Source organism: Hippoglossus stenolepis, chromosome 20 (assembly GCF_022539355.2).
Source record: "Hippoglossus stenolepis isolate QCI-W04-F060 chromosome 20, HSTE1.2, whole genome shotgun sequence".
In the NCBI taxonomy this organism is placed as follows: Eukaryota; Metazoa; Chordata; class Actinopteri; order Pleuronectiformes; family Pleuronectidae; genus Hippoglossus; species Hippoglossus stenolepis.
In genome coordinates this window covers 6,796,186-6,821,994 of record NC_061502.1, presented here as the reverse complement: position 1 = coordinate 6,821,994, position 25,809 = coordinate 6,796,186, and the positions used below count along the sequence as shown (strand labels likewise).

The 25,809-nt window shown below is 41.0% G+C and overlaps 2 protein-coding genes across 6 annotated transcripts; one reads left to right on the top strand and one right to left on the bottom strand.

The window, feature by feature from the left end:
- Nucleotides 1-106: 106 nt before the first annotated feature.
- enpp5 (ectonucleotide pyrophosphatase/phosphodiesterase 5) lies at nucleotides 107-8,745 on the bottom strand. Its single transcript, XM_035143531.2, has 4 exons — nucleotides 8,485-8,745; nucleotides 5,887-6,798; nucleotides 5,157-5,333; nucleotides 107-3,258 (listed from the first exon to the last, which is right to left on the bottom strand). The coding sequence occupies exons 2-4, from the start codon at nucleotides 6,773-6,775 to the stop codon at nucleotides 2,855-2,857; spliced, it is 1,470 nt and encodes a 489-aa protein (XP_034999422.2). The 5' UTR covers nucleotides 6,776-6,798; nucleotides 8,485-8,745; the 3' UTR covers nucleotides 107-2,854.
- A 4,502-nt stretch (nucleotides 8,746-13,247) lies between these two features.
- On the top strand, nucleotides 13,248-21,325 carry hmgn3 (high mobility group nucleosomal binding domain 3). 5 transcript variants are annotated; one of them, XM_047338081.1, is made up of 7 exons: nucleotides 13,259-13,440; nucleotides 15,462-15,509; nucleotides 15,784-15,807; nucleotides 17,434-17,484; nucleotides 17,941-18,036; nucleotides 18,529-18,628; nucleotides 20,514-21,325. In XM_047338081.1, the coding sequence occupies exons 1-7, from the start codon at nucleotides 13,426-13,428 to the stop codon at nucleotides 20,519-20,521; spliced, it is 342 nt and encodes a 113-aa protein (XP_047194037.1). In that variant the 5' UTR covers nucleotides 13,259-13,425; the 3' UTR covers nucleotides 20,522-21,325. The 5 variants fall into 5 exon arrangements, with proteins under 5 accessions (XP_047194039.1, XP_047194037.1, XP_047194036.1 ...); XM_047338080.1 differs by lacking the exon at nucleotides 13,259-13,440 and adding an exon at nucleotides 13,485-13,543; XM_047338083.1 differs by lacking the exon at nucleotides 15,784-15,807 and having other exon boundaries at nucleotides 13,248-13,440.
- The last annotated feature ends 4,484 nt before the right edge of the window (nucleotides 21,326-25,809 follow it).

Here is a 25,809-nt window from a genome sequence, read left to right as displayed (position 1 = left end):
GTGGTCATAGGGAGGTAAGCTTTAATGTTAATCTTATGCAGCGGAGATCCACCGGCCTCATACACAAACACATACACATGCATGAAATAAAGAGAAATGCAATCCATTCAGTTTCTCATAGACTGTTTAATTGCATTAACATGGCAAAGATAGTTAATTTGTAAATCATATTAAATATCCATATTTCAAATCCAAGGTAATAATAAAACATATATTAACTTGATCTAATATTGAATCTAACCATTTCAAATTAATCTTTTAAATATAGTATGGATATATTTCCTTTCTCTGTAGGGGAAAAATCATCAGACAACACTGCTTTCATAAAACCTCATCAGAAAATTTATATTTTCCATATAAATGCTTTCAATTTATTTAAATTTAGTAAAAAGTAATTTCTCACAGTGATGTCTGTCATCTTTTGGGCACAGTTATTAGTCAATGCATCTAAAAGCATGAGAAGAAAATTTAACCAATTCTTTCTTAAAATAGGCTGAAAAAAAAGTAATTTACTGACAGATTTGGATTCTACTCAACTTTCAATGCTTACACTGATCAAAGCTTTTTGGCAAGAGGCTCCTAATGTTTTCTATTGTTTCAAATAGCAACTACGAACAAGGAGTGCAAAGTTTACATGAGCTAAAAAAAAAAGCATCCGACCGCTGCCCCTTCGCTGTGTTTCAGTTCTGTACTGTAGTGCAAATCAGGGGCCAAAAGAAGTCTTCTCAACCCAGCAACACCGAAACCCTTATTATCCCAACGACAAAATACTGACCAATAGCAATTGCACTTCACATTTCACCAACAAATGGCCGTGGTTATGACAGTCGACACGTGAGGATGAGTGGAGTACACACTTGTCTATACAGAAAAATATCTTCCCAACAAAAACGCTACACACATACAAATAAGACCAACTTACACACAAATGATTGCACACCTAAAGAAAGATGTTCTCCACTTAAGTTAAAAGGCAAATGGTAGCTGACTACTAAAAGAGCAAGGTCGTGACATGGTCGGCTCGTGGAATGACCTACGCGTGTGAGCAGTAGCCTGGCACATTGGTCGAGCCTTCACTGGAACACGTGCGTCCAGCTAACATTCAGAAGTAACACTGAGCCCAGCCTGAGACGAGTTGAGTTTTTAATACTTCAGCTAAATCACAGCATTTATAATCACAAGGTAGCTTCTAATTCAGCACAAGCGGAGGAATTGGTGGAAAAAACTCTGACAAGGCCTCGAATTCTCCCTTCCTGTGTTCACACAAACAGGAAGCAAATTTCACCCCCAATTTGACTACATAAGTCAACGCAAAGATGTGAACGGACTCAAATTCGCGATGTGAATGGCACAAAAGAAAGCCAGTCAAACCCACCAGACTATGGTCCTTGCACCATCCTGAGCGAGCAGATGACCAAACCAGCCACTGGTCAGCCTCAGGAAGGGCGGCCAGTAGTCCTCCTGTCTTTTCCCGAGGAGAACGGGCGAATATTCGTGGGTTGTGTTACCTCGCGTAAACACAAATAGTCCCGCAGCCAAACTTGCGTGAGTAGTACAACGCGAAAGTTCTCTTCTCGTTTGGTGTGAATGCCCCAGTAGAATATACGAAAATACTTTCAGTAAACCATATCGACTGCCGGCCATTTCACTGTTACTACCTGAAGTTAAGGTGTCAGTATGCTTCAAAAGATAAAATACTTCACTTAAACTGACTCAGACACGCACTGAAGTCCGGACATTTTCTTGAGATTTTCCAGAGGGGCTGTATGTGAGAAATGTCAGTCAGTCGCTCAGGACATTTTCTGGGACTTGTTCCTGCCAGCCCCCTCGTAAAATGTCTGAGCCATGGAGTGAGCCCATGTGAGAATACAGAAGGAACATTGTTGGAAAAATCCCCACGAGAAAGTGGTTTCAAACAAGCGACGCGTAACTGGAAGAATACAATATCTCAGGATCAAAAAGATGTGTCATACACCTAGAACACGACGACAGAGATGTCAACATGGAAAGACGACAAGATTCCAGAGCTTTTGGCGAGAAGGGTCCACCGGTGTCGATGTGCTGTAAACAAAAACAGTGATTTCTACAGTGGAATTTACGCGTCATGTCCCGCCTTTTGAATATTCTACCCACACACACCACTCCTTGTCTGACTGTTCCACAAAATCTCCTGTTTTGTCTGACCTAAAAAATCTATAGCTTCCTTTCTTCTTTTGAAAGAAAAACTCCGGAAAACATCCCTTCATGTCTTCACGCATTTCCTGCAGCACACAAGAGTGCCGCACTATGAAAGCCATCAAGGAAAGATTGTCTAAAAGTGTGCGCAGTTATATTATTGCTTCCATCCCTTTCTATGATGGCAAGCTTTTCACCCTGCCTTTTGAGTGCAGCTGTTCCTAACAGCTGCTAATTCATTTCAAGCATACCGACACCGTAATCCTATCCAAGTCAAAGTTTTGGCCACCAAAGCTTCCTACTTGCCAGAATCACAGGTTAAAATCTCAGCTTTTAATTGATTTTTTTACTTTGTACGCGACAATGAAAACAATGAGATGATATTAGGTAAAATTCACAATCAAAGCAAAGCCACTATAAAGCCCATGTAAAGGTTTATTATTTAGATCCTACACCAGAAGCAAACCCTTCACATCCCCCTCACACTTTGGGCAAAGCTCTCGACATGATTGCGAGGTCACATTCAGTTCTCTTGCTCTCCATCTAATAAAGGAGCAGCACAATGGCAAATTACTCGTGTAGAGTAGGTGTTCAGGGGATGCTTCTGGGCAGAGCAGACTACCTTGGGGAGCGATACCTCCTCTTCTTTTTACGTCTGCTATCCTTTCTGTCTCGTCGGCTACAGGTGCAAGTCCTCTTGCAGCAAGGGCTGCGACATCTCCCTGCGTCTGTGCTTCAGCGAGGGTAGCTGCTTGAGCGTCAGTTGTCTGATGTAGAACATGAGAAAGCCCAGCACCATCACCACGCTGATGAAAGTGCCCACCACGGGGGCGTAGGAGTACTCGTCGACCCTGGGAGGGGCACTGGGCGTGGGGGGAGCCTCCTCAGGGTACAGCAGGTCCCGAACGTTCGAGAGGGAGCCGTTGTTCGGCAGAGGGCGCACAGAGAGGATGTGGCACATGAGAGGGTAGAGATCGACGGAGCGCATGGAGGGTTTCAGGTAATTCTGGCGAAAGGCTGGACCGCGAGCCACGAACACAGGCTGCATGCTGCGGAGGGTGTTGTCGTAGCCATGGTTTCCCACTGGAGAGAGGGAAAAGAAACAAGAAAAAGTGTGCATAAGGAAATGTAATGCTTTGATTTTCATTATTCCTTCATTCTTAATCTATACGTCTCCAGTTTCCACATCCCATGAGTCACACACAGCACTTTTCAGTTTAAAGATTTATGGGATCAGATGTGGTGATTCACGACGATCGCTGCTCGGCCCGGCCGACAGGTTCCTGCTTTATCAGTCACACGGCAGAACTGAAGATTGGATCAAAACACACAAGCACAAAGAGCTGATGGAGGCTAAGAGTGGCTAACTGCTGCTGCCAACATTTATCAGTGCCATTAGCTCCCTGACAGGATTCACTGTGAGTAAAATCAATACAGTTATTCAATGATGGCAGCAACCATCCAATCAGATACAGTATCTCAGACTTTCCTTAAAGGTACTCTGTGTATTTTTTGACCTGTAGTAACATTATATAGTAATGGCTTTTATGATTCTTACAAATTTTTCTATATATCTATATACACACGCAAAAGAAGGCAAATGTATGAGTATATGGGCGTCTGATATTTGGAGGTAACATAAACGTAAAAAAAAACAAAAAACATAGGCAGCGAAGAAGAAGAAGGTCAGAACATCATCAGCTTGCTCGCTGTGAATTTTCAGGAGATTTTTCTGATTCATTCTCACTGACATTTTCAGAGGGTGCTGGCAGGAAAGGTTAGGCAACTCAGACATTTGTGCTCTCACATATAGCCCCTTTGAAAAGTTTTGGGAAAATGTCTGGAATTCTTTCTGAAAGCAGTTTCAGAACCAAATAATGACACTTAAACCTCTTTTACACCAAAGGTATTAAACCCACAAAAAAAGGTGATATACTCCTTTCCCATTGCCAGAAGAGAAGTTTGCCTCTCCCTATTTTCCTTCGATGCATCATGTTCAACGTCACAAATGCACTGTTAAACTGAGAAGCTCTCACTTCGTTTTTTTTGCCAAATAGGCGAGTTCACTCAGTTTATCACTGCCATTTAGAGCCAGAACAGATCAAATCCAATGTCTACTGCAGAGTCATTTGACCCTGATGTGACTGATGATTGAATCCATTCATAGAAGATAAAAGCCAGATATTGATTAGTGTTGTTTTTTTGTGGAAAAGTGGCTTTTCAATAAAACATAAGGAAACATCACAAGCATTTGGTTAAAAGGAACTTGCCACATTCACAATCGTGACGTGTGTACTTAATAAACACTGAGTAGAGGCATCACAGTAGATGGCGCTAATGCACCCGCCAATAAACCGAACAGAAGAAGAAGAAGGCGTCACATAGTTTAAACAGACTGGGAGAATGATGCTGCAGATTGTATTTGTGTGGTGTAACGTGATGAAACAACAATAAGAATGTCTGCATTATCACTGTTAATTCAGCCAGCTGCTGAAACAACAGGACGGTACAAACATCTCCTGACATGCAGCAGCAGAGCATCACATTACACAAATGTAGCTGCACAGTCTCGCACACAGTCGTCACAGAACAGAGTCAGCAGGTTCTTCTTCCTGCCACAGGGTCATTTTACTGATTAACAGCCCTTCTGCTAAAGAGGAAGAAGGAAGTGGTGAAATTAGCTGCTGCTGTGCCCGCGATACGCGCTCTCCAATCTAAAGAGGAGAAATACTTGCTTGATTTGAATTGGATTAAGAGGAAAAGCATAATGGCACAAGGGAGAACATCCACACCCACTCACACATCCCTGCTGCTTCCAAGACACAAAAGTGGCTTCCTTTGTTAATTACAGCTAATAAAACATGAGTTTCAGTGAGTGAAGAAAAAAATACTGTGGAGCTATTAATAGGAGCTGAAAAACCTGTTTGATGTGTAAAGCAGAATATTGTGTCAGCACAGAGTTATCGGGCTTGTGAACGTACACATGAAGGACCCGGTCCGGTTCTGCAGGATGGTCCAGCCCTCTTTGGCCTCCAGGATGATGGGCATGATCCTCCTGTTGTGCTGGTAATGGAAGCGCTCGGGAATATCTTCTTTCTTGTAGACCGCCATGTTTGGGTTGGCGTCCACCAGCTTGTCATACACCTCGTCCAGTTTCCCTGGAAGAGAAGCAAATATACAAAAATGGAATTTCTGAATGAGTGGACACTAAATAAGAAATTCACCTAATATCTATGTTTAGCTAAAGAAAGGATCCTGGATTAAAAGTAAATGCACATACATAGGTTGTAAGAGATCAGCACAGTGTAACTAAATGGCAGATTAAATTTGGTTAAGACAACATTTTTCAGCATATTTGATCCTGCATTGAAAATGTATTCCTCCTAACTCTTTCACTTTGAATGGGGTGATGTCATGCATTGCTGAACTGCATTGTGGTAAACTTCACATAAAACCTAAACATTTTGAAGGAATTCAACTTATTTTATCAGTTACTACTTAGTTCTATTTTTCCCTCTTTAGTCTAACTTACTTTTATTTGTATATACAAAACAAAAAAGAAACAAATCAAAGTAAAATTTACAACTAACAGTTTATATTTTACGTTTTTTTGTGTATTTCAGGATTTCTATCCAATAATTGATATTGATAATGTTGTAAGACTGGAGTCCATTTCCTTAAGTGTCACTATTGATTGTTTGAAAGTGATACCTTCGTTGGGCAGTATCCCCACCACCGGACTCTTATCCACCCAGGTGTACAGGTCTCTGGTCACGTACTCATCCAGTTCAATGATGTTATCAGTGAAAAGCTGCGTCATCCCGTGATCACTGGTCACTATGAGATTCACTTTCTCAAACAGCCCGGCCTTCTTCAGCTCGTTGATGAGGAAGCCGAGTTTCTCGTCGATTCCGGCGATGATTGCGTCCATGAGGGGGCTCTGAGGCCCCAGTTGGTGCCCGCTCTCGTCTGGCTCCTCCCAGTACAGGACTCCAAAATCCACCGCGTCCTCTTTAGGCGCAGAGAACCACCCTATGATCCGCTCCACTCTGGCTTCAAAGGAGACTGAGGCGTTGTAGTGGAGGAACTGGGAGGGGAACATGCCGTGGATCTTCACGTCAGACCCAGGCCACATCGCAGCCCCGCTCCGCCCTCCGGCTTTCTGGATGGTTACCCAGAGGGGCACCGCCTCCTCCCACCACCTTGAATCATAAATACTGTCCGTCTCCATGGAGAAGGAGCGGTTGAGGACGGGGTCGTACATCTCGTTGGCCACGATGCCGTGCGTCTCCGTATACAGACCCGTCACCAGGCTGTAGTGGTTGGGGAAGGTCTTGGTGATGTAGGTGTTCTCCACCTTCTCCACCATCACGCCCTGGTCCATGATGCTGTGGAAGTTGGGCGTCGGGACCCGGTCGACGTAGTCCCAGCGAAAGCCATCAAAGGACACGAGCAGCAGCTTGGGCCGGTTGCTCGCACCGAGGCCCCTGCTCCCGCGCTGGTTCAGGCTGTGGAGGGAGGCCAGAGGCAGCAGCAGCAGCAGCAGGGCCCACAGGCGGAGCAGAGGACAGCAGCCTCCTCGCAGAAAGCGGCCTGGCATAGTGCAGTGTGTGGAGACACAACCTGAAAGTACACAGAAATACTGGTTGTGACAAAGCAATCAACCTCACATTTCGTGATTTACCCGCTTATAATGATGCTATGAGATTATTACTTAAAGGGATAGTTCACCCAAAAGTTTAAATTCACTCTATCTACTCGCCACTATGCCGATAGAGGGTTGGGTAAAGTGTTTAAGACATTTAGGCTAAAAACACGGTGTAAATGAACTTGGTTCCAGTCGAATTTGAACGCCGGGGCTTACGGACTCTTGGATGACACCACAGGAGCAGTATGGAGGCATTTTATGTTAGTTTCTGTTTTACATTTGAAGAATTGGTCACCATTTACTTCAATTGTACTAGATTTGGCTGCATTGCTTTTTACCCCTGAGACTCCTAAAGTGTTTTGTGGACTCAAACACTTGCAGTGGTGTGTTATAACTATAACAAAATTTAAATTAAATATATAAATATTTTAAGCTCCAGGGAAGGGATTGTGCAATACGTTGTAAATCATCACTAGAGAATGGATTGTGCAAAGTAAAATAAGTCCATTATTGTCCATGGGAAGTATAAGTCATTTATTTTCCAGCTCAATTACTACAGAAAATGAAATCATCTTGGTTTTATAAAATATTAGGTTTAGCACAACACAGTACCAATCCCTACTGTGGAGCCATTGTTCTAGTTGTCATTATGTCTAAATATGTTTTTCATTTCTTTTGGACTTTTCTATGTATTTTATTTAATGTTGTGTTGTATTACATCTGGAACCTGAGTCTGGATAATAAAAGTCGTCATCAACCCTGCCCACACACACTTTAGTTCTCGGATTGTGTTAGTGGTTTGGTTAAAGCCCATTAGCTCCAGCCGTAGGAAATCATAACACCACAGTGATATTTCATAGAAGACAATAAAGTGTCTTTAATAGATCTGAAGCTAATGATCATTTTCATGTGAAATGACTCTTCCGATTAGTTTCCCCATAAATCATAAAAAATATTTAAGGATTGTTTGCTTACAACACATTCCACACAAGTGAGAGAGGTTCATTTTCGTTGACTAGTAATAGGATAATACATAGATTAATATAAAGGTTAATTGACAACTATTGTGATAAACATAAGTCATGTACAAAGCAGAAATGGTGTACATTTCCGGATTCCAGTTTCTCAGATATACCGCACATTCACTTGTATACCATTATATTCTTGAACCATTTTGCACTATTTGTAAACATTATCAATCGATTAGAAAAACTAGTCGACAGATTAATAATTAACACAATCCTTCCTGGGTTGATATGATGACTAAGCAAATGGGAAGTTGGTTCAGAAAAGGCTCCATCGCATCACGATAACCTTTCTTAGCACTGACAGTAGTTTAATATATCCAGCTCCACATTAAGACTGTAACGTCACCAACAAACAAAGATGTCACAGGCCAGACACTGGCGGTGGGGGTACAGGATGCAGTGCACGTATAATTACACATGACCAGTTGTCTGATCATAGTCTGACACATGAATGTGGGAACAGGCTTTTGTGCTGCAGCGCTAACAGCGACAACACGCAGCTCTGAAACAATGACACACACACACACACACACGCAGCAGCAGCAAGTGCATGTCACCTGTGTGGAGCGGATGACTCTTAGGCAGGGGAGGAATAAACAAATGCCCAAATGCAAATGGTGTCAACAAGCTCACCTCGTTATCTGATCCTGCAGCGGCTCGCCTCGCTCCTCCCTGCGCGCACAGATAAACAGCCTCGGCCCCTGCTGACCTGCTGCGTGTCCACAAAGCCTTCTCTTAATACAAACGTCTTATTTACTGGGGGTAAAAACGACCTGAACACAGGCGGAAGACAACGGGCCGTCCAGCAAGGGCATGCTCCGGCGGCTGGAGAGCTGCATCACCAGAAATACACCGCGATCGACAAGTGCGCGGGTCCTTATGACGTAATGTAGGGTGAGGAAGGGGGGGGGGAGGAGGAAGAGGAGGATCCAGGAGGCCATTATAAATGAATACAAAATATGTATAGTTAAAATCCAATTACTTTTAGTGTCAGATCAATTCAATAATAATAGTAATAATAATAATAGTTAATTCCGGGGTATTGCAGATGTGAAAGCAGAACAAATGATGCTAAAAATATCACAGTTCAAAGACCTTGTTGTTTTAATTCTGTCAGTATCCTTTTTTTTTGTGGCATATGATAATGCAATATCCGCCCTGCAACAGCAATGACTAAAACTGTCCACAAGGTGTCGCTCGTGTGCTGTGTACACCTCACTCTGGCTCTTCTCATGCTGTGTTATAAAGAAACATTTCAGTTATGTATCTGCGTGTTCACACTGAGCCTATTTCTGATCCCCCCCCCCCTCCCAAACACACACACACACACACACACACACACACACACAGAGAGACACTCAGATCTCTTTACTGAACAAATCAGCTCCACTCTCTTCATGTGACACTGTTTATTTGCTGTTACAGTGTCTTTATTATTATTATTATTTTCATGACCTTGATTTGTGGTTATGATCCTACGCAAGAGGTCCTTCAAGTGACCACAAAAAAGGAGAATATGAATATCTATTGCACTAAATCTGGGCATGTCCGACTGCTGATGAAGATCATGTGGTATGATTGAAAGCTCTAGAAGAGCTGGAAAAAAAAGACCTAACCCTAACCCTAGTGGACCGGTTTGTTTTTTAACTGCTATCTCATGATAACTGTTTCAAACATGAAATATGTTGTTTGTTCTTTGATTTGATTTTACACTTGTTCAGGGACCGCAGATTAAAATTAACCTCTTGACTAATTCTGGCATATTTACAGTGTTATTAATATGCACTGTCCCAGAGAAATAAACTTAATATATAAGGTTATGGCTAAGGTTAGTTGTGGAGGTCAACATTTATCTCAAATGTCCGTTTGGTTTAGTGTGTAATAAAGTAGCTCTTTATATGTTGCATATTTACCACAGTGCGTATTATTATTATTATATTAATAATGATTTTGTTCTGCATTTTGTCATTTATTTATATCTTAATATAAACCTATGAAAAATTCAAACTAAGAGATAACAATAATTGACCAAAAAAACAGCTACAACAACAATGTTTTTTAAAGAATATTTATTTGTTTCAAAAATATTTTGGAGCCGATTCTTTCTTTTCATGGTGGATTCCTTTTGTGCTTTTTTCTGCATCTATGTGTTGTACTTGTCTTTGTGTTTTCACCCTCCATTTAGCTGACGGTGTGAATCTATGGGAACAGCGGAGCAGCCATCATGCTACCTGCTCCTGTGTGTTCTGGGTTGACTCCTGAAACAGTTGTGTATTCACATCCATGTGGGCATGAGGTTTTTTTTTGTGTGTTTGTTTGTTTGTTTGAACAGGAAAGCTCTGTCTCTTTGTGAGATTTGTGAGAGGTCTGATCTCTCTCTGTCTTTCGCTCTATCCATTGTGGTGTTGCTCAAGAATGTTGTGGTGGTTTTCTGGTGCTTGATTTCTTTGTAGAACGTGTTTTATGGTCATTGTGTTTTTAAAACGGTGTTCAACACTGTGGAATGTGGTGAAAGCCATTGTTGTGTAGGAAACAGTCTGGATGTTCTTTGTGGCAGATATCACCATTCTGCTGGAAGCACTGGGGCCCTTTTATCACTGACTTAGAAATGAGCCTCTCTGGCAGGGACTGAGTATGATTATCCCTCCAAAACAATAAAAAATTAAATATGAGTAGGTTGTGGCAGCATTCACCTTTGATAGTATACTATCCCTGTCTGAGGATGGTTCACACGTTTTTTAAAGTCAAACACCATTCATGAAAATAGAGAATTGAATATTCAAGCGCTATAGAAAGATTCTGCTCTCTACAACTGGTACAAATGTGTGCATTGACATGGCAGCCTGTGTCAATCAATATTCCAGCAAGACAATATAATGAAGAATAATTTGAAACAATCCGGATTTTAACTACAACAAATGAGTGTTAGTGATATTTTATTATCATATTTGGACAGTGGCTCGATTTTTTTTAAAAAAAGGAAGAAAATGAACCGTTGTGTATGGGGTTTGGGCTGAAGAGAAGAGAAATTGAGTAAATTCTGGGACTCTGGACCCAATCGCAGGGCCCATTTGGCTGACCAGCAGGACGCTTGGGCCAATGAGACAGGTTTACCAGAGTGGAACATGCTTCCTCTTTAGCCACAGGGACACTTGGGCTGTGTTAAGAGGCACTCAAGACCAAACCTCCTATGAGAACATACTTATCCTAGTTTTTAAAAATCCATGGATACTTTAAACACTGCTGGATCAGTATCTTTGCCAATAGTTAGCAGATTGATCATTTCACGGGATGTGACCTGTTTCCATTAAACATTAAGCACAGTTTCTTATATCATAATAAGATACAGTCTTTCCTACAGGTGTTACATCCATGTATTCTTCACACAGCGGGCTGCACACTCAAGCTTTAGTGCAACATCAGCATCTCTCTGGGCCTCATGTTATCTTCGATAAAAAAATTCCATTGAAATCCACAAAGTGACATGTGCAGATCTTAAAAGCACTGGTATAAATTGTAGTATCAGCCTTATGGTAAGTGGTTCATACACCTGTCTGACACTGTTTTACCCTCACATAAAAGAAACCACCCAAAAAGGATCAGGTACTGGTCTAATGTGAATATCCCTTGTACGTTTGAAGGTCTTACGCACAATTTAAGTTACCAACTACCAGTAGATGTTAGTCGCCACCAGCGGATGTTAGGGACATAACTTCAGTTGTGGACCTTAGCATCATCAAGTGTTTTGACTTTGTAATTAATTAAATTAATAATTAACGATACAGGCCGATCTTGAGGGTACGCTGAGGCTAAAGGTAAATCTGACTGGCTACTGGCTTGTATGGCAGTAGTAAGATGGTCGCTCAGTAGATCAGACATCATTACCTCTAGGCCTTTTTAAACTGAACACATTTTAGAACATAAGACAAGATGGAGAATATCCTTTGTATGTTTTACCGCACTCGTTAATGCCTACCACCAGTTGATTCTATCGGATGTTAGGGGCATATCTTCAGTTGTGTACCTTAGCATCATCACAAGACATCCTCTTCTAAGACAGGCCCACCACAGGTTGATCAGACCTGGGTGCATGTCCCTAGCATCTTGGGGCCCAGTTGGGATCTTTCCTCCTGATCCAGAGCCATTAGCTGCAGCCTTCTGCCCTGAGTGATGTTTCTTTTATGGTCTGGCGCAGGGCTTGTCCGTGGATCCCCCAGATCTTTGAGCAACCTGATGGTGGATGTTGCAATGAAACCCCTGCAGCCAACCTCCATAGGGCAAACTATTGCTTTCCAACCACGTTGCCCTGCCCCAAATGCCATGTCTGCACACAGCAGCCAAAGTAATAGTAATAATATCATTTTTATAATAAAATCTGATTATTATCCATGTATCATCCATGTAAAATTTTAACTAAATAAGTGGTTTAAATTGGGGAAAACATCATCAAACTTGCAGATATTCTACTTGTGTATAACAATTAACAGGACTTGCCTCCCACCTCTCCAATCACTGAGTGTATTATTTACTCATTTACCAAAGCTCCTTACAGAAGAGACAGTGAAATACCAAATAGAAAAAGTGCATTTTCGCCTTTTCTTATCAAGCAACATATACCTGGAACACCACACCTATATAAACTCCCTCTCCAGCTCTAACACACCGGTTAAAGGACATTCAAACATATCATGTGGAGAAGTGGTTTGGCCATTGTGCTGATTATGATTTTTTTTGTTTTGTGCATTTCATGTGCTATGTGCATGTACTGTCTGTTATTGACCATCAACCTGTCGGGGACTGCATGATGAAAACTGGCCTGTATGGCTAAATCTGGCACATTTACATGTTGGACTCAAGTATGCATATATAATAAATAAAATAAAAAAGAATAAATATAAACATAGTGAAGTGTATCGATTGTATTGTTTTATTTAGTATCATGTTAATGCTAGGACTGGTGCCATTGCTGCAGGCCTATGTGTATTCTGTGTAAATCAGTAGTGTGTCATTACTGTAGCTCTTTGTGACAGAGAAACTTTGCAGACACAATAGTTTTCTGGAGCTGCTCTCTGGCTGACATTGTGCCATTGTGCCTGCTTTTCTGGTTCTTTGTGTTTTATTTAACAACATTCCTTCTTTCTCTCTTTCTGTCCGTCACTGTCTCTTTCTTCCTACATTACCCAGATTCACCGAGAGTCGGCCCCGGCTTTCATTGGCCTGTCTCCGCTTTCCCTCTCAGCCATCGCAGTCTAGTGAGATCTGCGCACAAAGAGCGCGGAGCCAATCACGAGAAGCCTCTGTTAAATTCCAACCAATGGCCGCAAAGCTTTCATTTACATAGTCGCGGGGAGAGCCAATGGGGAGTCAGCGCAGGAAAGGATTTTGACTCCTCTACCCAATGGCTGTGGGAGGTATAGAGTTTTGGGGGAGTGCATATAATCAACATATTATCGAAGGTGCTTAGATATTGATCCTGTATTTCGAGGTAGTTCAAATTCACATCTCTTGGACCTTCCGGCATCACCTTAAAATTATTTCCCCCCGCGCCTTGTGGAGAATAATTCACGCGTAAAAATGCCGAAGAGAAAGGTGAGTGTGGTTTGTGCCATTTTCTACTTCACTGTAGTTTTTTCTGCTCTTGCATTTGAGGGGGAAATTTGCTGTGCGCGATTTTATGGCGACGTCGAGGCAGGTGAGGTGACGCCAAAGTTTGAGGAAGCGTCTCTCGGTGCGCGGCGATTCGGGTGTGTTTTACGCGTCGTTGCGCGTATGTGAGATGTTTTATCAGCAACATTTCACCCTTTTTACATTATACTCGTCCCCGCGCTCGTGTCAATGGCCGTTCTTGTTGTCGTTTTATCTGTCACTTCCCTATCCACCGTGCGCACTGGTGAAAGTCAGAGCGACCCGCCGGACGGATGGATGCGTAAACCCCGTAGGAGACGTGCGCAATGCTATTTCTGATGTGCGCCATCCACCCAGGCACATATGAGACTTACAGATTCCGAATAATCTGTAAACTAACAAGAAGACCAAAAAAATAAAAAAATAAAAAAAACGATCTCCACCTCCCTGTCTCGTTTAAATTCTCCAGTACTGATGAGTGGTGCAGGCGCCAATTGAGCAGAGCCACATCCCGATGGAGAGAAAGGACTAAAAGAAAGAGGGGATCAGGGACAATTGCCGCCGTGTTAACAGGGGCCGTGACACTGTCTAAACAGCGGCGCACGACGGGCTCCGGCGCATTGTGCCAGTGCATACACGGAAACGGGCTTTTCTGCCATCTAAAAAACCGCCTTTGTCTGCGCACATTCGCCTCTGAGGACAGAGAATGGGGGGCCTCTAGGGGCGGAGGTCGCCCACATGCAAATCATGCGATTGCCAACCTGCAGGCTGAAACAACATTGTGTGTGTGTGTGTGTGTGTGTGTGTGTGTGTGTGTGCGCGCGCGCGCCCGCCCGCCTGCATGCGCGCGCGCGCGTGTGCGCACCGTCCTTACCTGCCTGCAGCCTGAAAGTATGTTCATGATCCAAATGAAACCTGACACCTCTCACTGTTTATTAATATCCAACCACTGCGTCCGAATCAATCCATGTTTATATTCATCTTGCTTACATGTCCCCCATTTAAGCAAGATGTCTCCATTAAAATGGTAATCACACACCTTCATATACTTCAACACCATCAGGTAATATGAAATTACAACTGGTACATAAACGATTACAAACATGGAGGAAAAAATGTGATTATATATTTGTGAATGTAGTGAATAATGAGCTTTAACACCTAAGATTCTGAGAACTAAATATTTCATACAATTGGATTAATGAAATACTCTTACAGGCTGCTTGACAATATAAGAATAAGCGTTATTGTTTGCTATTAATATTAATTTTATTCCGTTTTTTTTGTTTGTTTGTTTTTATGATTTTACCATAGGCACACAACTTTGTTCGCTAAGTTTAGCAATACACAAAACAAGTGTCATGGAGAGAGCTGCAATCAATAATTATTTTTACTTTTAAAGAAATGCTTTGTGGATTTGGTGATTTATCCATTGGTCTATAGACTGTCACAGAACAGTTTCCCCCAACACAGGCTGATGGATATTCTGTTTATTATCATAAAAGACTCAGAAAACCACCACGTCTTAATAAAAGATTCAGGGAATTTTTGCTAAATACATAGATTGGATGGTTTATTGATTATTAAACAGTTGCAGATTAATTTGATGTTGGAAATTGATTGTTTAAGCTCAAGTCACACAAATATTATATCATCACTATATAGTGGGAATTAAAATACTCTTATTATTTTTTCATCTGTTTCTAAACTTTTGACCTTTTTCCAAAGCCACACTGCCGAATGATTTATTTTATTATTCCTCCTAGTTAATTACATAACTTCACAGAAATAATAAGTTACACATGCGCCACTTAACAGAATATACCCTAGTGAAGCAAATCCAATTTTCATAATCACCCATTTTGAACTGTAGAGGGGAAATATCATGCTCCAAGTGTGTGCGTGTTATGGTTGGTGGGCTTTTGTTTGTGTGGCCCTGCACACCCCGGTAACAGTCTCTCTATTTGTTGTTTTATTTACTGCAGAATGATGGTCTCGAGGGCAAGGATGCCTCCAAAGTCACAAAACAAGAGGTAAATGTTTTGGTGGTTTGTTTGCTGTGTGTGTGTTCCGACGTGTGTTTGTGTGCTATGGTTTTTTCCCCCCCTTTAGACTCAGAGTGTGTGTGTGTGTGTGTGTGTTTGTGTGAGTGTGTTTGTGTGTGTTAGACAATAGACACATGACAGGTTAATGATCAGGCTTGTAGCCGTCACCAAGAAGATCAGATCAGGTCGTAAAGGTACAACTGATATCTCTCTCTGCCACTCTCTGTCTCTCTCTCTCCTTGATCATCCCTTGCTCCTGCAGCCCAGCAGAAGGTCGGCTAGACTGGTGAGTTTCGTTCTCCCCGTCCTGTCTTCACCCCTGTCTCTGTCCTCTCCTTCCTCATCCCTGTGGGATAATAACTTGTCATATTACCAAAGCTCAGAGACAAGTCCTTAATCAGTTTATGGATTTGATCAGCGCAATTTACACATTACGACTTGTTTCTGACTTGGTATGTATGTCTTTTCAATGTTGTCCTTGTCCAATCTTTATGTTTAACACCTTGTAGCTACAGTAGGTGGGGCTGCATGGTTTATAAGGTAAAATCCTAAAAACAATAAAAAGCAGTATAAATCAGTTCTTCGCTATACTTAAAATACTCATAAGTAATCAAAACTGGCAACCTTGGTGAGATTATAAATATGTCACAAAGTCAGTTTTATGTAATGATGCAGCTCCATCGTACTGACCTTGTGTTTTTATCCATGTAGTACTTTGTGTGTTGACCTCATCCGTTCTGAATATTATTGCATGCGTTTGTTCAGTACATATGCATGTGTACTTAAAGAGTTTGACATTTTGGGAAATGCTCTTATTCTCTTCACTACTAGCTAGCAGCTAATTAGCTTAGCTTATCTGCCTGGATACAGGGGAAATTGTTCCGTGCCAAAGTATAAAAAAAAATACACATCCCAACACTCCTAAAGAATACCTATAAACACATTATATATCTGCTTTGTTCTATATTGACAAACGCAAGTGTAAAATCAACAAGTCACTGATTGGTCTTGTTTAAGTGACCTGCGGAGAACCCAGGAAGTTACTAATGTGTCCCCATATTTTAGTCTCATTGTAACAGATATACATGAGATGGGCAAGAAGAAAAGAAGAATAAGATTGTTTATTGTCCCAAAATGTCAATGTGTATCCTCTACTATTTAAATATGTAATCAATATATCTTTGCATGTTCCCTGATTTGATTTGATATTTCCTTCAGTGGTCAACTCACTTAATAATGTGACTTTCTTCTAGCAGTAAACAAGCACTGACAGTTTGTTTATAAGCTCCTATCGGCTCTTTATGACACAGTATAGTCTTCCATTTGTTTTCCAAATTCTGATTCAGCATAGATGATTTCCTACTTGTACAGTTTTTTAAATTATTGTTTCATGTGCAGAGGGTCAGGAATTTCTAGAGGAAAAAATACAGAGATATTCTGAGAACGGATCACATGATTTAATTTTTGTTACAGTAGCGTCAGTGTTAGCTCGTGGCTCCGGGGTAACGTGGTCCGCACTCAGCAGCCTGTAAAAAGCTCTGCAGCAAACTGGCCTCGCACCGAATGGTGACAAGTTAAACTCCTGTCTGATATAGTCATTGCACGGTGGTCTGAGGTCAGTGCGCTTTTAGCAGTGGCAGATATTTTAAACTACTTAGACCAATAATACTGTCGGATCTCAGTGCTTTAAAGTACTGTATTCATCATTATTAACATTTACAGTGGGATCCAGTGCAGATATCCCCATCCTCTATCTGCCACGTGTAATGAATTAATAAGCAGATATTATTGTATAATGGCACTGTGAGTGTAGAGAGGAGAGGGAACAAAAGATTAATTAAATACTTTAATACTAAATTACTTTTCATAATGTGAGTTTGGTCAGTCCTAACTGGCTTGTGTAATTTTGTAGAAAGTTGTCCCACCCAAGCCTGAGCCCAAGCCCAAGAAGGCCATCGTCAAGGTAAAGCACTCACACACACACACCATAACTGAGCACCCTTCTTAAGGTCTTAATGTCTGCTTGCACACAAACACAATCAGGTGCAAACCTACTTTACAGCCAGCGTTATAAAACTATAATTTGCAGCACCAACTTTCTAATTCCGACTCTTATTTATATGATTAGATTTATTTTAATGACTTTGACTCCCTGCTGAAGCATAATCAACATTTGGTCTTCCCAGTTCTGTAATGAGAGGCAGCACTGTCATTCTGCAACAAGGAACAGAACAAATACTTTCTTATACTCATTAGAATTTGGGATGGAATTAGTTTTGGTTTGAAAAGTCTTTTAACAAATTATACAGTTAGAATCCAAATCCAAATGAGGAGATCAAACATAAGACACAGTTTCTGACAATGTGTGTCATCATCGAGTGTATATGAAGTGTTTGTTCTTCCTCTTTTTTACATGCAGAAGGTGGTAGAGGAGAAGGTGGTCAAGGCAAAGAAAACCACCAAGGGAAAGAAGGACGACAGCCCCGCCCATAATGGAGAGACCAAGACCAATGAGGTACATGGAAAATTAGATTGGCAGTCAGAAGAGCACATACCTCCGCCAAGGCACCTAGTTGCACAAACTGATAGATGTCAGTCCTCTAAATGGGCCAGATTTTTTTCATCAAGATTGCTGCATAATTTCTCGATAAATTCACAAAAATGTCTCACAAGAAAGTGAAAAAAAACTATTCTGGATCAAATTCGCTCCAAAATAGTAAATTGGTGAGTAGTTTTTGCGTAATTTCGCTTACAAAGAGACAAACTTCTTGGCGGAGGTGATAAAAAATGATCCTAAAGACTTAATGGCTTAATCAATCAGAGACGAAGAAAATAACGATCTTTACTCCCTTCTTTTGTCCATTTGTGTATAAACATGAACACACGTGTATGCACCACACCTATATGTCTCCATCACCCACTGCATATCCACATCTGTTCCATATCACTAATAATCTCTTTGCATTCACACCTTTGAACGCTGACACACACACACACGCACACACAGATCTATGTGTCTCGTCCGTCTGTCAGCGTCTCGTCCATCAGAAGCACGGCTCCCTCCTTGATGTCAGTGAGAGGGCAGAGTGAGACAGTCAGAGTTAAGGGTATGGTCGAGTGCCTCTAATCCATCTTTGGTGTGTGTGTGTGTGTTTTGGACACTAACATACAGTATAACTCATACTGACGTTGCACAACAATCGAGCAAACGTTTACCCAGTGTGCTTTGCAGTGCTGTGTGTATGGACAGAGAGAGAGAGTGAAGGAGAAGATGTCTGGCGTTTTCCGTGCTGTGTGCAGTGAAGTGGGCCAAGGACAACTTTTCACACACGAACACAGAGTTGTGACGTGGAAGGTGATTGGCTCACTGTGTTCATAGACAGCCGGCTCCACCAGTGGCCAGGCAGAGAAAACAGGCAGAACATGTTCACTCTAGTGAGATTGTGCACACACACACACACGCACACAAGCAGGATTTTGCTTGCCTCGTTGCAATGCTGTTGAATCCCGCTGATACCAGAGGATTTATGGGATTCAGTGAGTAGACTTTCAGAGCAATGAGAGACTGCACTTATGTGGTGTGCAAGTGTGTATCTGTCAAACAAGCCAATCTTGTGAACATATGATTTTAGCCTGAAAAATATTCACTGAGGATCATTTCATCTGGCAACTTGAAGCTGGTCTCAGTCTCACATTTAGGTGTCAGTTCAGTCTAATCACAGACATATTTTTATTGGTGTGCATTCTGTCAGCTTTGGATTTGTTTTGCTCAGGTTTTGAAATATCTATATCAGACACTAACACCAAACACTGGGGATGAAAGGACCTCAACTGCTCAAACCATTGAAAAAGGACACTTCCCAGAAGCGAGGTTGCAGACATTGTTAATAATCCACAGGCCTCATTGTGTTACCATAACAGACCTTTTGTTGTCCATTCCATACCAATTTACACAACTTTCTTAGACCATGTCGGCTGAACTAAAATAAGACCGTTCTAACACTAACACTGAAAACCCACATCATTTGACCACTCACGTACACTGGGCGTGCATGTGCCAGAGTAAAGTATGCATATGCAGGTGTACACAGGAATTGTTTGAATAATACACAAAAAAAAGATTTATAAGCCTAAAACGTTGACTTTATGTATTTCAATTGCATATTAAATGTCCATGTAACACCAAGTTCAATGTGAATGGTCACATTTAATGAAGTGTTTTCTATCATGTTGAGTTAGTGTGAAGAAATCAAATAACTTGATAGTGATTTGAGTAAATGAAGTTAAACTTATACATATATATTTTTGTATAATTTTATGAATAAGTTTATGTTTAACTTTATGTATTAAGTTAAACTTATGGATAGAGTTGATTTGACAGAGAAAGATATATAGCTGTTCCACCCTATCTCCAGTCGTTATGCTAAGCTAACAGGCTGCTGGCTCCAGCTTTCTCTCATACAAACACGAGACCTTCACATGTGACTAAAAACACCTCCCAAAATGCCAGTCTATTTCTTCAATTGTGCTCCAGAAACTCCCCTGACCTATTTCTTTCCCTGAATCATTTCACAGAAGAGTTGAGGTCAGATTTTAACTTGAATAGGTCAGTTGCTGTGTTTTGCTGTTTCGAAAACATCTGTCTTATTCCAAGAAGCTGGCTTCGTAACCGAGTTATTTAATCACTTGTCAACTCTGAAGAGGAGGCTGGTGTAACGTTATTCAGACAAATCTGTGAAGAAGCTTCCAGCAACAGACCCATCAAACTAAAACCAAGTGCAGCCAAGTGGGTGGCAAGGTTATTGAGAGAGAGATCACCTTTCATCTTCCAGCTGATTTAGTTACATGCAGAATGAACCCACTGGGGATCTTGGCAGACCAAACCAAGCCACGTTGTGGGTTGGCTTTTTGAGGCTGTTCTCAGTGGTGTCTTCCTGTGGAGAGAACAAGGTGAAACACTTCCTACCTTAACCTTCCTTTCCCTTCCTCCAGGAAACTGAAGCGGCAGAGGAGGCTAATGAGGAGAAGGCGTAAAGACATGGACGCGTCCACCGACCCGTCCCCTCTGACTCCATGGCAGCAAAGCATCTTTTTTTACTGACGATTTTTGTACCATGCAGACATTTTTTTTAGACTTGTGATAGTAGAGACGGACAACCAGCAGCCCCCCGTCCCCCACATGTTCACACTCCTTTTTCAGCTCCTCCAACTACAGTATGTTTTTGCTCGATTCTCCTCCCTCCGTTCCGTATATCGCTAAACAGTTTTCCTCTCAGAAACTTGCAGACCGAATGAAATGGCTTTGTCCGACGTCTGGGTATGTTCTCCATTGTGCCTGAAGGTGGGCCGTAAACGCGACTGTTATGATCTTTAAACAAGCTCTGTCTGTATTTGTAGTTTTTCTACTCTACAATAGATTATCATTTAATTTGGGATAAATTCGGAAGATGCCCCCTGATATGTAAAGGTGAGGATTAGGGGATTAGTTTGTTGGCAGAGCTTTAGAAACAAGGTCCATAGTCACCGTGGAGAACATCTGCAGCTTTTATTTTTCTTAAGAATCACCACCACTGTGTTTCACATAGCTCCTTTTGTATGTGTGTGCCGGCGTGAATGTGTCTGTGGGTCTCTGTGTTTGACTTTGTTCACTTTGCCCCCCCACCCCGGAACGCCTTGTCCCGCAGCAGAGTGACATAGCAATAATGAGTGGTGCTTCTGTTCTAGACGGCTTTATTGGCTTTGGACCCTCTAGTTTCAACCTGTTGGGAAAATATTTTGAAATTAAAGAAAAAGTTGATGTCTCATTGGAGTTTTTTGCTGTTTTTCTGTGTCTCTCCTCTTATTGGTGAAAAAAAATGTTTGTATGTGCTGTGTGTTAAATTCTCCAGTTAGATAACAATGCTATGTACGTTTTTGTTCTAACCCCTACTATACTGTAATTGTATACCTTCACCCATGCTGGTTTTTGTAGTATGGAAAACTCAGGTAATCTGTGCAAAGGTCCACGCACGTGTGCACATAGCATGTGTTCGCCCTGAGTTCGAGAGTTCCCTTTCCACGTGTTCATGTTCAGAGTTTTTAAACCGACACAAAGCCACCGCTGTGTGTCTGTGTATATCTTTGTGCGTGTGTGTGAGCTCGCCAGGGGCACCAAGCTGTGTTAAATACAACTGCTGTGTCAGGAAGTGAAAGGTCAGCAATTGCCAGAGTGGCGGGACCCGATGAAACCATGTTGTCTGCTCATTGCGTGAAAAGCTGTCACTCAGACACAGGCCAATGACAAGTTCCTCTTTAAAACGTGGAGTTGTAGACTCATGTCTGAGTACCACAGATACAGTAGAGTCCAATTAAAACGTACAACAGTACTATACCCATTTTAATCGGATTTTATAGCGCTATGGAAATGTTGAATACATATATAAACGTGTGTGTGTGTGTGTGTTCTAGTAAAAAAAATCCCACTACTATGATCTCACCTTTTAACTCATACATCATATCACTGACAGTCATGCAGAGGTACATTGATGATTAAAATCTTCGTATACTAAAGAGGTAATAAGATGGTAACAGTGATAAAGGAAAGGCAGGGTTGTTAAAACAAACTTAAACGTAAAAGCACAGCAGGTACATAAAAAATATCAGCTTCTTATATCAATGTCGTTCAATTCTTGTGGCTTTTTTAGATCTTTAACACAGAGTAAATGGATTATTGTATCGAAACCAAATATCCAAAGCTTTCAGCTATTCTCATATTTAGGGGCAGAAATATGTTCCAGGGTGTGCATTTATTTTGGTCAATACTAATAAAATTTGAAAATTTTGAAAATAGCAGATAATGCAGATGTCCTGGTGGACGATGCGTTTGCTTAGACAAGCTCTATATAATTTTATCTGGTATATAATAATTAGTACATTTCTATCGTGGTTACAGAAGGCAAAGGTGTGGTGGACTGCACTTCTCCTGAGTGCTCATAACCTTTGACTCCTCCATGCCCCCCCTGCTACGCTGAGTGCTACAGAGTGAGATTGCCTCCCTGTGGCCACGTCCGTCAGCACAATAACAACTATACCGACAATGAGTCAGGATGAAAGGTAAAATGGAAGAGATTGACTGGGCACTAACAAAGATATCAGCCCTGGATCTATTTCACATAAGTGTTTATTTTTTCTTCAAGCCATAAAGTGTGTGAAGTATGTATTGCAGATTGAAGATGGACTAAAGGTAAGAGAATCTGTCACGTCTACAGCTACAGGTGGTGAACTCCCCATCGCCTGGAGGGCTGCTGCAAGTGTTGAACTTTCACAGAGCGTTAACGATATATCAATACGAACAAATGATTTCATTATTATTACATTTTTGTCCGTCAATTACATATATGATTACACTTCAACTTAACTCCATTGAAGAAAGTGGCAAATTCAGCTCTACATGATATCACATTCAGCATTGTTAACCTGTGGAAGGTCAGTAAACTTAAGTGAACGTGAAAAAAATCAGAATATGCTTTCTGCTTCCTCCCAAAAAAAACAACATATTTGACATGATAATTGTAATTGGTGTTGCTACTGCATGATCCACATCATCTGTAGAGTTTCTGCCTTTCTGTTATAATATCTGTGTTATTAATGGGTGTAACTGACAAACATAATCCATAAATACAAAGCAAAACAATCAATGGTAAATAGCAACAACAAAAATGAAGTCAGACACAGCACCGGTAATGATTTTTGCTATGATGCATGGATCAACTGTCACCTAATCAAAACAAGAGACATGGTATGACATGTATGATGCGTAAATTGAAAAGCCATTTTTAACATCTTGTTGCTCTTTCAAAAAAAACTGAATTAAAGAGGAGCAGTAAGCACGTGCTTACTGATTTCCTAAGTGTGTCAGAATTGCACAGGAAAAAAGCTTAAAGCTGTATTAAAGTCAACATATAGTTACTTATTTTTGTGCAGAGCTCATTAACAAAAATGACAGAGGCCGAGAATTGACCTGTCATCTGCCCATTTTCTTTTTTTTTTCATCTTTACCATCTTTTCAGCCTCAAACTGGCCTGTTTCCAGTGTGTGTGTTTTTACCAGTGTCTTATTAAAATCACACTATTACTCCATGCATATTAATGCAGATGCTGCAGAAGTGATCAGTCATATTGTTAATATAACTTATCAGTCAGGTAGAATTCCAGGATAACTACAAATGGAAAAAAGTAGTTTCACTCCATGATAAAGGAGGCAAATGTGCTTCAAGCCAAAATATAAATAATTCTACTGAAACATGCTTACTGTTTATCCATCAGACTTATTGGAAGAGAAGTGGATGGAGGGAAGTTTTGGTATGGTCATGATGGATGCCATGGGTTTCAGTGGACTTAACCTGAATTAGGGCCTAAATGGTAAATCATTTGACTATCATGGGATGGGTTACTGCATGGTAGTATATTGGGCCCTTTATGTTTTCAATTAAATCATACTATAAATTATTTTGTTATATATTTTATTTTGTATAAACTGACAATTCAGTAATAATCTGTTAAGGGTAGAGGCAGAACAGATGTTAAGGACACTCCGCCTGATGATAATGTCCACTTATGGTAAAAACAGAATATTATTTTTGATTCTAAAATACATACAGGAAGGTCACCAGATTGATCAAAGTTGGAGAGGTCCACATAAATTCTAAAGACAATATCAATTATTTAACAGGTGAATATATGACGACAAGTGTAAACTGTCACCAACATAAATCCAAGAATTACACCCAGGAAAGCCACCTTTCTCGACAGCTCAATCTACTGGTGCTCAAGCGCAAAGTCATTTTGATTACCCGGCCATGCCTGTACTTAACACAACACGGGAAAAGCACAGTATGAAAAGCTCAAAATTAATTTATAAGGGGTTTATTAAAGGTCCATCCACACGAACACATCCTGATCGTGCACATTTCAAAAAGCTTGTTTGATGGTGCAAAAAATAAGAGTAACATGTTGCTCACTTAAAATCTGTTTAAAAAGATGGTACCAAAATATTTATTTGTCACCGCTAAAAGACTATTTAGCCAGAGGTACCTTGACAATAGCCTAATGGGCAGATACATTCCTCTACAGTGTAGCTGTATTGTGGAATAATCTGCTCACGATTTTGAAAGCGAGTGTTTCACAGAGCAAATTTAACATGGTTATGATCAAATTGTTACACACTACTATGTCTCTTCCAACTGTATTTTTTTGTTTAAATTTTCGTAACAAAGACAACATGACAATTATTTGCTATTTATATGTTGATTGTTTTTTTCCCCCCTGCTTGTGGTGTGTTGAGTGTTATTCTAGAGGACCACAGATGAAATAAGCTTCTGAGCTGTTTTTGATTTTCAATCTATGTAATAACTGAAGTGAAGTGTTACAGGTCTCCTTATTTAGATGTGAGGTGGAGAATCTAATTTTAGAATTCAACAGATTGTGCTAATATTGTAATAGCAATAATTCATTAGAATATTAATAGTTATGTCTTCCCTGATGTCTTCTTTTAAAAAAGAAAAGCAGTCTGGGTCAGTAAGAGATTATAAGCTTGTTTTAAGTTGGTTAAATTCTTTGTGAAATAGTTGTTTAAATACATACACCTCCCTCCCATTATTAATAATATCATAATATGATTTGATTGTCCAAAATAACCTTTGATTGAAATGTGTCTCGTGGACCTCAGAGGAAGTGTGCTGCCATGCCACCATTTCCTCTTTCACGATCCTTGATAGACCATCTCGCTTATTATCTCTCGTTGCCATAAAATTCCTGTAACTCACGAGGTTTCATTCATTAAGCTGCATTCCCCTTCTTCCTCTCCTTCTCCTTCTCCAACCCTTCCCCCATTTTACTGCCTGGCAGTATTTGGAGGAGAAATGGACGACTTCCCCACCGAACGGCTCCCTGAGCGAGAGGAGTGGGTGTGTTAGCGATAAAGACATCTTGTTACACAATAATAACAAACAGAGTAAAGCGAGGACACGGAGATAAAAGCACAGATTGGCGTGTTATTGAATCACAAAAAACACACAGAGCTGAGACGGTGAGGTCGCTTATGGATCCCTCTCAGAACAGGAGCCATGTTTGACATCCGCGTTAAAAAAAAACACAGGAAATGGAGGCCGGCGGAATAAGCCTCGCGTCAACCCGCGGCCAAATGAAGTGTGTGCAGATATAGGTGTAATTAATAAACGTGTTAAATGTCCAGATGTGAAGCAGCGGCCATTCTGCAGCAGCAGCAGCAGCGTGTGCGCTCCTTTAGCAGG